The sequence below is a fragment of the Mesoplodon densirostris genome, chromosome 6, assembly GCF_025265405.1.
Source record: "Mesoplodon densirostris isolate mMesDen1 chromosome 6, mMesDen1 primary haplotype, whole genome shotgun sequence".
NCBI classification, from domain to species: domain Eukaryota; kingdom Metazoa; phylum Chordata; class Mammalia; order Artiodactyla; family Ziphiidae; genus Mesoplodon; species Mesoplodon densirostris.
In genome coordinates, this window is record NC_082666.1 from 21,970,646 (window position 1) to 21,982,930 (window position 12,285).

The window sequence follows — 12,285 nt, forward strand, 5'->3', positions numbered from 1 at the left end:
AGTAGCTTTGTTCTTCAGGAGTTTAAAATGCAAAATGTAAATAAGTTAAAAAAAAAAGCAAAACAAAGCAAGCCACAAACCCAGCACTTGATTTTGTATATAGCGGACAGTTCAGATAACTATAACAGAAAAACAACATCTACTGAATCCATGCTGTGTGTCAGACACTGCTCATCGAATCCTCCCCATAGCACTGTAATAATAGGTATTGCTATTATTATTCCTTTTTTGCAGATGAGGAAAGTTTAAATACTTTGCCTAAGTCCTGAGGTGAGTGGTAGAACCAAACTTTTCACTCAGCCTGCCTCCAGATCCCTCTCATGTAATCACTGAGCTGTAGTGTTCCCCTTGCATAGGGCAGTGAGCGTGCATTGATACATTTCTAACCTGACTTCAGTTTCTCAGAAGTCCTGGAGTATGTAGAAATACTAACGACCTCACTTTAGTAGTTTTAAAATTCTTAAAAAGAGCCAATCAAAAGGTCAGGAAATATAACCAAACCAAATACAAGAAATCACAGGGAAAATATATCAGACATTGCGGTTGTGCACCTCTGACTCATACCGTTCAAGCCACATGTCCTTCACAGTGCTAGAGGAGTCCTCATAATTGGATCCCAAAAGACCCAGACAGAGCTGACATCCTGGGGCCCCTGCAGCCTTCCTTGCTGATGGCTGAGATCCTGGCTGCAAGCCCACCTCCTCATTACCTCTTCAGTTCCTCACACCAGCACAAGTAATTCTCAGTGGCCCTTGGCAAAATCCCATGACTGTTTCCAAGAGGAAACGGAAGCAGAAAATAAGAGAACAGCAGGAAGTTTCATTCTATCCCGAGTACAAATATTCTAATCTTTGTATGGATTGAATATATTTGCATCTTCAATTTTAAATTCTGTAGTGCCAGGATACTCTGTTTTGGAGTGTTAGACAAACTGTATAGTTATGTTATAAAAGTATAAAATTCCACAGAGAAACAATTTAGGATAATTTTCCAAAATTACCTTGTAAGTAAAGAAATGTCCAAAGCTGAGGAAGGTGTCAAATTAGATTATACTAATAGAAGCTAGTTAGTAGTCTGAATTTCTTTTCTTAAATCCCCTAATCTTTCTGTGTTATTTCTACCAGTTCTTTTTATTGCTGATGACAAAAGGAATACTAGTCTAAAAATTAGTCCACAATTTTCAGTGAGACGATAGTGCAATATATATATATATAATTTTTTTTTGCATAAGGGAAAGTTTATTAGTGTGGGGATATTCTCCCATGAATATACATGGCATAAAGTATAAGATAACTCTAAGGTGACTAAAATTTACTGGGCACATACTGTGTGCCAAACATACAGGAGAGTATTCCAGACTTTCAGGGTAGAGTTTCCCAGGTGCCACTATAACTCAGCCTTCAGTAGCCCACTCCAACTTTCGGTTGAGCCGGTTGCTTCTAGGTGTTGGGTAAATGGTTACACCAGTGAAATCTATGGTGGTGAGCAATTTGCTTTACCTCATTTACTACGAATTGTGCCTCCTGGTTAAAGATGGTGCTGAATGGGTGCCATGGCAATCGATAATGGATCCTGCTCCATGAATAGTAAAGCAGGCTGAAGCACTGCAGGCAGAAGAGACAAACATATGCCTAGAATATATGATGACAAGATGCTGTCTCCTCCGGGTTGAGGAGTTTCAATGAAGCAAGCTGCCACAGGTTGTTGGCGGGTTTCCCTAGCAAAGTGTGCCCCGGGAGGGAGTCAGTGATGGACTTTACTGATGGCATTTTTGGACATTCAGCAGTGACAGTAGCCAGATCAGGATTGGTGAAATGTAGATTGTGTTGTTTACCTCACACTGCAGTTTTATTTATTTTTATTATTTATTTATTTATTTATTTTGGCTGCACCAGGCCTTAGTTGCGGCATGCGGGATCTTTGTTGCGGCATGCGGACTTCTTAGTTGCGGCATGTATGTGGGATCTAGTTCCCTGACCAGGGATGGAACCCAGGCCCCCTGCACTGGGACCACGGAGTCTTACCCACTGGACCACCAGGAAAGTCCCCACACTGCAGTTTTTTTTTTTGTTTGTTTGTTTGTTTGTTTGTTTTTGCGCTATGCGGGCCTCTCACTGTTGTGGCCCCTCCCGATCGGAGCACAGGCTCTGGACGCGCAGGCCCAGTGGCCATGGCTCACGGGCCCAGCCGCTCCGCGGCATGTGGGATCTTCCCGGACCGGGGCATGAACCCGTGTCTCCTGCATCGGCAGGCGGACTCTCAACCACTGCGCCACCAGGGAAGCCCCACACTGCAGTTTTAATTTAACTCTACCCCTAAGGGTTTTCTACAACCTTAATCTCTTTGACCTTCTAGTATACTTGTAGAATAATCAGTCATAGAAGATTAGAGAGATGATATCCCCCAAAACCTCTCCACTCCAGAGATGATCTCTCCATTATTCCCCACTCTTTTTTTTTTCAATGTAGAAATTCCTAGGAGGAAATCAACCTTCAATTAATTATTTTCTTAGATGTGTCTTCAATGTTAGGTGATTCAGCGTTGCTTTTTTCTGCTGGTATTTATCCTCTCTTATCTGAGATTGAAAGATTTATTACAAGTCCCTCTTCCAGAAGTGTTTGGGCATTTCCTTCTATATACCTGAAAGTCAGGCATATGAAACAAGCGCTTGGTGAAGTGTGAAAGATAAAATTAATGCTTTAAAATAAAATCCAAATCATAAAACAGTATTGGGTAATTTAGTGAGCAGTAGTACATATATCCGGTCTTGGAGGTAGAGAAATAGAAAAAGGCCAAAATATTGATTTGTTTAGGAACCAAATTAGTTCCCAATTAATCACATATAAGAGAAAGAATTAAAAAATAAACCTTTGAGGCATATTCAAACATTAATTCTAATACTGATATGGACCCACATGAAAAGTCTCTCCAAGTTTCCCAGTAAGAACTCATTTTCTCTATTTAATAATATAAAAGAGGGATTTATGTCCCCAAACTTATTGAACGCTCTGAAAAGCCTGGGATACTCACTTAAAACATGATAATTCCAGAGCAGTCTCTTCCTTAAGGGACAACATTCTTTACCTCCAAAGTGAAGGGAAAGAAAGAGGATAGGTACACAAGTTTAAGACTTGGCAGTTTAAAATGCGAAGGAATCAAACCCAAGGTTTCCCAGTGTCAATTAATATCCCTGAGTTTTCTTTTTCATTTTTTGTTTTCTAAACTCCTAGCTTGTCCCTGCCTTTACGTTATTCACCCTTTCCCCTGTGTTGGTTGAAGTTACACATTTTGCAATTTGAATGACTGGATGAAATCTTCAACAGGTTCAAAAGAAACATTAGCAATTTCTTTCTCATCCTTTGTCTCTCAAGACTAAACTTTTGAGTCTGTTTTCCCATCCTGTTGGTGGCAGCTCTGCATCTGGGCTGGCTTCTGTCAGCTTTCACAGAAGACCTACTTCAGTTTCCCACCTGCTTTCCCTAAGGTCGCTGCTGTTTCAGTGAGGTTGGGGTGTCATGGTTTGCGCTATGAGTTCAGGATATAGTGCTCCTTTTCCCTGAACTCTTCCTCCTGACCTCGCTTCCACCTTCTCGTTCTCAGCTCTGACTCATTCAAACAGGAGACTAGGTACTCCCATTTTCATCTTCCCCAGAAGTTACTGAGACCCCATGCTGCCAGTGAGTGAAATTGTGATATTGCTCCACTCTCTCTCTCCTCAGCTGTGGGCTGGATATCCCTGCCCTCTCCCTACCCACACCCAGAGCCATGCCTCTGGAGGCCTGGATACCTGTCTCACCGAGTGAGGCCTGTAAGGCTGTCTCTCTTTTGGGCTCAGAGCCCTTGTGACGTAGGGTTGCCTTTTGATAGAATGATGAAGAAACTGATGTGGGCTGAAAGTAGTGCCTAAAGGGTCCCTCCAGTCAGTGATCAAGCCACTTCAAAGGCAGCCTTTGGATGGTACAGCACAACCTTCCTGTCCCAGCTTCGGTTCAGCCTGATGCATTTCAGCCCAATCCTGGCAACTACACTGAGTTGTTTCTCCTATCAAGAGGTGCTCTCAGTAGCCATGGCTCCCTGAGGACCTGGGGTAAAGTGCAGGGGGCAGAGGTCAAACAGATTGATTCACAGAATCTTAAGAGACTTTTTTGATCCCCTAAAATCTGCTGGCGTGTCTCAAACTCAGCTCCAATGAGTAGACTTTGGTCAAGTTTACATAGGTCAAAACCTTTTTCTTTTGCATTATAGCTTTGTAATTTTTCTTAACCCTGCTTTCATTACCATAATAACCCATTCTTCCTGACACGGAGCAGGGGCGATGTTGGGAGATGGGAGAAGTGAGCCTGCCACTGTGATGGTTGTTCTCGGTCAGAGCTGTTTGTCTTCAGAGACCTTGCCCAGTCTCGTCTCTTTGGGTGGGCTCGTAAGGCACATGATACAGAAGGAAGCGTGTTCCTGCATCTCCGCACCAGATATTCTTGAAACCATCCATGGCCTTAGTGTTTAGCATCAATAAGTACTCAAATTACCTAAATTCTACACAGAAGTTCAAAGAAAGGTGACAGCAAATGTTCCAAGACAAAATAAACTTGAACTCAGGTAATCCCTGGGTCACTGTTTTCACAATAAGGGAATGCAGGCTGCCAGAGGTCCTGATAGCATTATCCAGCGGGGCACAGGGATTGCGACCACAGACCCAAGGGCTGATAGCAGAGCTTGGTTCCTTAATTGGAGTACCCAGTATAGCTTGTTCCAGTTCCACTTGTGTCCCCTGCACCCCACCTTTAAGCTCCTCAATACCCTATTCTTTACTGTGTTCCCCACAGTGTAGGGTAGGTGAGCACTGTCCCTTCCCTATGTTCTTCCCGTGGTGTAAAGTGCCATGCTCTTTTCCATGGCTTTAGGGACTGCCTTTTTTCTTACTGTCCCCCCGCCTTTCCCCCATGGCATTGGGTGGGAGAGGATGCAGAGGACCAATCAGTGCAAGGTCTGAAGGTGAAGCATAACTCAGAGTCTGAGCTAACAGACAGGGCTTGGGGTCTGGATTGGCCAAGAGGCCAGATTCCAGCCTCAGAGCTTGGGCCAGGATTACAGGTGGGACCCACACGAGCACAAGGGGATACAGGCAAGGATTGGCCTCAGCTTGAGAGACCTGGATCCCTTGGCTTGGTGCTCCCACAGCACATTCCAGAAGCAGGAAGATTAGGAAGGTGAGGACGAGGCTCAGGGCTGCCAGATACGTACAGCCTAAGACACAGACCGGGCCTCCCTCCCACATTCTTTTCAGGGGTGGGGAGTTGGGCATTTCCCAGTTCTGCTCAGTCTGTGCCCTCTGACCTCCACTTTTCTGACAGCAGCACGCCACCCCTATGGCCTCTTTCTCCACTTTTGTAGACCTGGACCTTTGCCGCAAGTTCTCTCAATGCCTGTCCTCTCTTCCTCCAGTTCTACCATGCCTGTGACCAGCCAGGCATTGTGGTTTTCTGCATCATGGACTACGACGTGCTGCAGTTCTGTGACTTCCTGGGCTCTTTAATGTCCGTGTGGGTCACTGTCATTGCCATGGCTCGCTTACAGCCTGTGGTCAAGCAGGTCAGTCCAGAGTGGGCCCTGGGGGACAACCATAGCCAAAGTCTACTTGAAATCCACTTCCCGATCTCTCCTGGGGGCATTGCCAAGTGCCTCTCGCCCTCCCGGCCCAGCCCCTGGAGACCTCTTTCTCTAGGTGCTGTACTTGCTGGGGGCTATGCTGCTGTCCATGGCTCTGCAGCTTGACCGGCATGGACTCTGGAACCTGCTTGGACCCAGTCTCTTTGCCCTGGGGATCTTGGCCACAGCCTGGGTAAGGTTGGGAGGGCTGGAGGTGGGGAGGTCCCAGCAGGACTTGGGTGCAGGGACTTGGGTATCTGGTTCCCAGTTTAAGGTGGGCTTGGACCATGTCGTCATCACTGTGCTGCTCACAGCGCTGCACTCCAGTCTTGGCAAATGCCTTCAGGTCACCACCAGGGCTCAGGGGAAGCCTGAGAGTGACCAGCAGTGGCTTGGGTTCCAAGGCCTCTCGTTTCTGAGCCCCACTTCTCTGCCTCCCCCAGACAGTACGCAGCGTCCGCCGCCGGCACTGCTACCCGCCCACGTGGCGCCGCTGGCTTTTCTACCTGTGCCCAGGCAGCCTTATCGCGGGCAGTGCCATCCTGCTCTATGCTTTTGTGGAGACCCGAGACAACTACTTCTACATTCACAGCATTTGGCATATGCTCATCGCTGGCAGTGTGGGCTTCTTGCTGCCCCCTCGTGCCAAGACTGACCGCCAGGTCCCATCTGGAGCCCGGGCCCGGGGCTGTGGTTACCAGCTGTGCATCAATGAGCAGGAGGAGCTGGGCCTTGTGGGCCCGGGAGGGGCCACTGTTAGCAGCATCTGTGCCAGCTGAGAGGGGCTTTGGGCTGCCCTTGGGGAACATGAACTCTTCCCCGGGGCAGAGAGCCCTACCTTGGGTTCTTCCTGGGAGCATGGAGTCCTCCCAGGGATAAGAGACAAGTTGTATTTCTTGAGGACATGGAGTCTTTCTTAAGGACACGGAACTCTTTCAGGGACCTGGCACACTTCCCGAGGGCCTGGAGTCCTTCTGCATCTTCAGGACTGGAGCCTGTGCAGGGCCACAGAGCCCCCTCAGGACCAAGGAGTCCCTCCGAGGGGTGTGGAGCCCTTCCCAGGGTATGGAACCCTCCCGAGGACATGGATTCCTTCCCTGGGAGACCAGGCCCTCTCAGGACATGGCGTCGTTCCTAAGGAAACGGAGTCCATCCTGGGGAAGCTGAGTCTCCAGATCTTCCCAGCAGCTCAGCAACTCTGGGCTCAGGCTTCCTTCCCAGAGGCAGCGTCTGGGCTGGGCTGTGCTGGGAGGGGGATGCAGGACAGATGGGGCTGGGACTGGGGCTGCGGTGACTGGTATCCTGAGTTGATGCAGGTGGAGTCTGGTGTGTCTCCAATGAAGTATTTGCTGGTTCTGTGCTGCCTTTTTTTTCCTGAGGGAAAGGGTGTGGGGAGGGGAGGGAAAGAGGGACCCTGAGACAATCAACGGGTGACAGAGCCCAGCTGGCGTGAGCTGTTGGAGCTACTGTCTGAGGCTTTTGCCCCATTGTGTCAGGCTGCAGCAGCTGGGAGTAGGGAGTTGTGTGAGTGTGTGTGTGTGTGTGTACTTGCTGAGATGATTTCAATCAGTGAGACCTCCCTTGTGGTGCGCACACCCAATAGGGAAGGAGGTTAAGGGCTCAGGAAATTGGACTAGCGGGTACAAATCTCAGGTGTGCAAGAAATACCACAAGAATGTAACTTCTGTTTTGAGTCTCCATTTTGCCCGAGTGCCGGAAACATAATCTTTTGTCATTTGGGGATTTCTTCTCTTTCCACAAAGGTCACAGCTGAGTCCCGAGGGTCTTATATAACGCCGAGATATTGCGAGGATGTTCTCCCTGGTCACCAGGGTCCATGTGGCGCCCCTGAGATTTCCATCATCCCACCTGGTCCCCAGTCAGTGGTACAAGCAGGCCATCCCAGAGTGGTTTCTTGTCCCCATCTGTGTAACCCTTTCAGTCCTGAGGCTCTCCACCACTTCTGTGCTACATGCAAAGACTTGTGAGACCTTGGCTACCCAGAAGCACCTTGAAGCCATTTCTATCCTGGGGTCCTGCTCTGCATTTTACTTGACCAACAATGCATGAGTTGCTCCAGCTTTCACACCCTGCAAACCTGTCCAGGGGCTTGGTCTGGGGAGTGGGGCTCAGGGCCCCTCCCTTTTGGGGCCCTCCTATGCCAATGCTCTCACTATATCCCCTCCTCCTTGCTTTTTCCTTTCCCTAGCTTAGGGAATCTTTTATTAATCTGGAGGTGGGGACACCTACTTTTTCTTACATTTTTCTCCCAAATATTTTGTTTATGCCTTAAGTCTTTTATGTTCTCTTTAGAGCCTAGGCTTTTGAAACTCAGATGCCAGGAAAACATCTCTTTGTTCTCTGCTTTCTGCAATCACATCTCTCCCTTCGGGCACTGAGCAGAGTGTGATGTGAGAAGATCACGTCTCACATCACATTCACCAATTAAATGGTGAGAAGGAAGGAGAGGTGTGGGCTAGGTGTCTGTTCCTGTATCAGAAATATTATTCCACAGAAATCACTAGGACACATGAGCCCAAATAGCTGGGATTCAGGACACAGCAGAGTACAGAAGGCACTGAAGAGAGACAGAGCTAAGACAGACCCCACCCAGCTAGGAGGGATCAGAAGGGGTTTTCTGGAAGCCGGATGGCATGGAGGGCATTGAGTGAGAATTGAATGAGTTTCCATAATGCCAAGATGTTGGGAGAGTGTTCTCTCTGGTCACCAGTGTCCGTATCACATTCCTCCCCTGAGATTTCCATCATCCCATCTGGTCCCCAAGCAGGAAAGCACTTAGAACACTTAGTATAGTGCCTAGCCTGGTATGTGGTAAGTCTCCAGTATATGTTAGCTAAAGGTCAGGTGTTTGGACATGGGAGGCAACAGCAAGGGGGAGACAGGGCCAGGAAAGACTGATCTTTACTGGGGAACTGGGACTAGTCAGGGTGTCTGGACCTGCAGAGTGTGTGTGTGTGGAGTTAGGGCAGAGGCAAGCAGCCAGTGATGAGGCTGGGCAGTGCTGGGCAACACTGAGGCTCACGGCCAGCTGGCGTGTGCAGCTGGCAGGAGGGAGGCTGTGGGGCACAGGACGGGGAGGGGGTTTAGTCAGGGCCAGCTTGTGGGGTCCTCGAATGCCCCACTGAAGACCTCACAGTTCATCCTGAGAGCTCTGGGGAGCCATCCAGGGGTTTCAGTCAGGAGAGTGACAGGATCACATGTACTTTTCTAAAAGATCCCTCTGGATGCCCCTTGGAGGAGAGATTGAGAGGAACAAGACTGAAATCCTAAGGCCAGACAGGCGGCTGGTGTAAAGATGCAGGCAGTGATGCTGAGAGCGCCCCATGGCTCTGCTGGGGGGAGGAGCAGAGGGGTGATTGTGAGCTCCTCTGTGGCAGGATCAGTGGGACTTGGTGCTGAGTTTCTGAGCTGGAGATTCCAGACCCGCAGCCCTCACTGTAGGCTAATGAAGGCCTGGCCTGCTAGCCTGCAGAGCCCCGGCCTCCCTCACCTGGAGGTCCATCTCCTGCCCCACACCTTCCTGGTGGCCTCCATCACTTCCTTGTTCCTCAGGCTGTAGATGACGGGGTTCAGCATGGGCGTGACCACAGCATAGAGGACCGTGGAGGCCTCATCAGAGATGCGGGCCTCCTTGCTCCTGCGTTTCATATACATGAAGATGACGGTGCCATAGAAAAGCAGCACCACAGCCAGGTGCGCCGAGCAGGTGGAGAAGGCTTTGTGGCGTCCAGCGGTTGAGGACACCCTCAGGATGGTGGCCAGGATAAGCATGTAGGACAGGCAGATGAACGCCAGGGGCACGGGCAGCAGCAGGATGGCACCCACCCACAGGAAGACCTCGTTGACTGACGTATCACCGCACGCCAGCTTCCGCACTGCCAGGATTTCGCAGGTGAAGTGACTGACCACACGGTGGCCACAGAAGGGCAGCCTCATGGTGATGACTGTCTCAGTCACTGACTTGAAGAAACAGAGTACCCAGGCGGCTCCCGCCAGCAGCAAGCAGAGCCGGTGGCTCATCAGCACAGGGTGCCTGAGTGGCCGGCAGATGGCCAGGTAGCGATCATAGGCCATGAGGGCGAGCAGCAGACACTCTGGAGCCCGTGGACAGGCTCAGACACATCTGCATTGCGCAGCCAAGAAAGGAGATGGTCTTCTGGGCCGACAGGAGGTGGACCAGCATCAGGGGCACAAAGGTGGACTGTAGCAGATAAACAAGATGGAGAGGTTGCCCAGGAAGGAGTACATGGGCGTGTACAGGTGGGCGTCCAGCACGCTCACTGCCACGATGGCCGTATGCCCCAGCAGGGTCCCCAGGTACATGGCTGAGCACAGAGGGAAGAGCAGGTGCTCCAAGGCTGGGTAGCCCAAAAATCCTTTCAGAAAGAAATCAGAAACCTCTGTCTGTTGACCAGCTCCATACTGCAGGGCCTTGGAGGGCACAGCTGGAAGGCAGGGAAAGAGGGTGCAGGGTGGCGGGGAGCCCACAAAGTCTCTTTAGGGATGAGGTGTATTGTTAGGGTCCTTTCCAGCTCTGACACACTCTCTCTCTGTGACTTTGGGCAGTCCCCATTCTTCTAGGCTGCGATTTATCCACGTGAAAAATGAGGATTGATGTGGATCAGAATTTCCCTAAGAGTATTCATGGAAATGTTAGTAGGCAATCTGAAAAATCAATTTGAAACAACATTGGGTTAATCAAAAGTAAATAATATACTGCAGGACTTCTCAGAGCCTTTAATGCCCCACTGTGATTTGTGACTTTCTGAAAGCAGTGTAGAGTATGTAATTCCCAGACTTATTTGACCATAGATCCCCCTTTTACAGAACACCCATTAACCTCCTGCAAATAAGTATTCTACCAACATAGTCTGGGAAGCAATGGGCTGGATCAAAGGTCCTCAAATCTTAGGATCACTTGGAAAGTTTGTTAAAACACAGATTTCTGGGCTCTATCCCCAGAGTTTCTAACTCATTAGGTCTGAGTGATGCTGCTGCTGTTGGCCAAGGGACCACACTTTGAGAATCACTGGGCTAGGTGGTCTCTGAGGGTCCTCCTGGCTTTCAGGAAGCCTCTGAGCTACCTTACACCGTTCCCACTGTTGGGGATGCCCTTCTTTCTCCCTCAGCCTGCAGAAATCTGACTTATCTCTGCAGGTCATCTCTGGTCTCCATGCATGAAGCACACATTGTGCCTCGCATTGGAGAGGCTCCTGGCCTCTGAGCCTACCAGAGCGCTTGTCCACCTGTCCCCCCATAGGGCCTGCTTCATCGGCTACCGTGTGTGGATTGACCTTCAGAATCTGCCTCCATCGTGTGTTTTTGAGCGAAAATTTGATAGATCTTTTGGCCCTGCCCCAAACCTCCTGTTTTCTCTGAACCTGAGCCAGGCCTGCTTTGACTTCATGAACTCCTAGGCATCAGCGTGGAATATGCCCTTAGAGGTCAACTCGTTGGAGCTCCCATTGTGCAGGTAGGGAAACTGAGGCCACACAGCAGATCCCTGGCAAGGTGAGTCTAGAATCCATTCCTCCCAACAACATGACAGCTGTACCATGCTCAGAGCAGATGTTTGCCTCTGTTAAAACCCAAATCTTGGTTGGTCTTTTACCGCACTGGATGGACGTCTTTCTCCCAAGTCCCCAACCTTCCCCTAATCTTCTCACCAGCTAAGGAGCATGACTTAACCTTTCCTTGGTGTTTCGGGCACCTGGCACTATGTCACTAAACCCTGGGATGCACCGCCCAAGCCTGGGTCTGAGGCCCAGGGATACCCGGAGAGACTCCGTATCAGGAAGGATTTTGTGACCCTTTGAGTGGCCTGAAGGCACAAAGAAAAGAAGAAAAGTTATGTCTAAGGGAGTAATGCGCTTCCTGTCACCAGAGGCGTGCAAAGAGAAGCAGGATGAGGCTCGGGTGGGAACTGGAGAGGAGTTCTGCCTGGGAATGTTCGGGATCCAGTGTCCTGGGGGCACACGTGTTCTCATTCATTTCCCTAATACCTAGCACAATGCCTGGCATATGGTAGGAACTCAATCACTTCTTGATTCTGAAAAATGGGAGGACTAAGAGAAGGAAATCATCTGCTACAAGGGAGGCGTGGACAGGAATTGGAGCTTAACCCAGCCAGCCCACAGGGGTGCCACCCCTCTCCCCTCTTCACCCAGATTCTGAAGGCCAAGTTGAAGGCCCCAGCCTGGCCACAAACAACTTCTTCCTGCCTTGCTGCCACTTCCTGGGGCTAAGACAACTTGGGAGTGAGCAACTGGCTGCCAGATACGAGCTGTTCCTAGCCTGGATGACACATGGTCGAGCTGGGAGGGGTCTTGCAGATCCGCAAGGCCACTCCCATGTTATATACGGGGGAAGTGAAGCTCAGAGAGGGAAAGAGGCTTGCCCAGCACTGCACAGTGAGTTAGAGGGGGAAGCCAAGGCTCCAGGAATTCCCCTGGGGCTCCTGACTCCCAGCCCCTTCCTCTGCCCCCATTTCCCCATTTTTTCACTTACCTTCAGGCTCTTCCAGATCCATGTCCCTTGTTCCCTGGAAAAAGTTGCAGAGACCAGGAACCTTCTCTGGCTGGAACTAGGAGAAAACAGGTCAAAGAAGCAGGTCTGAGC

General features: G+C 49.9%; 2 protein-coding genes across 10 annotated transcripts in view; one reads left to right on the forward strand and one right to left on the reverse strand.

The window, feature by feature from the left end:
- TMEM8B (transmembrane protein 8B) overlaps window positions 1-12,285 on the forward strand; it is a 131,803-nt gene that overhangs the window by 19,040 nt on the left and 100,478 nt on the right. For 6 of the 9 annotated variants that reach the window (XM_060100825.1, XM_060100817.1, XM_060100820.1 and 3 more), the window contains 3 exons: window positions 5,443-5,589; window positions 5,723-5,839; window positions 6,090-6,513. The exons of 1 other annotated variant lie outside the window; for it this stretch is intronic. In XM_060100825.1, the coding sequence (XP_059956808.1) occupies window positions 5,443-5,589; window positions 5,723-5,839; window positions 6,090-6,425 (600 nt within the window). In that variant the 3' untranslated portion in view covers window positions 6,426-6,513. Of the gene's footprint in view, window positions 1-5,442; window positions 5,590-5,722; window positions 5,840-6,089; window positions 6,514-12,285 lie in introns of those variants that run through there. 2 more of the 9 variants (XM_060100819.1, XM_060100821.1) reach the window with 2 other exon arrangements.
- LOC132492315 (olfactory receptor 13J1) lies at window positions 9,154-12,196 on the reverse strand. The gene is given in 4 exon segments (XM_060101781.1): window positions 9,154-9,763; window positions 9,765-9,864; window positions 9,867-10,112; window positions 12,175-12,196. Coding segments are annotated over 4 exon segments (978 nt in total).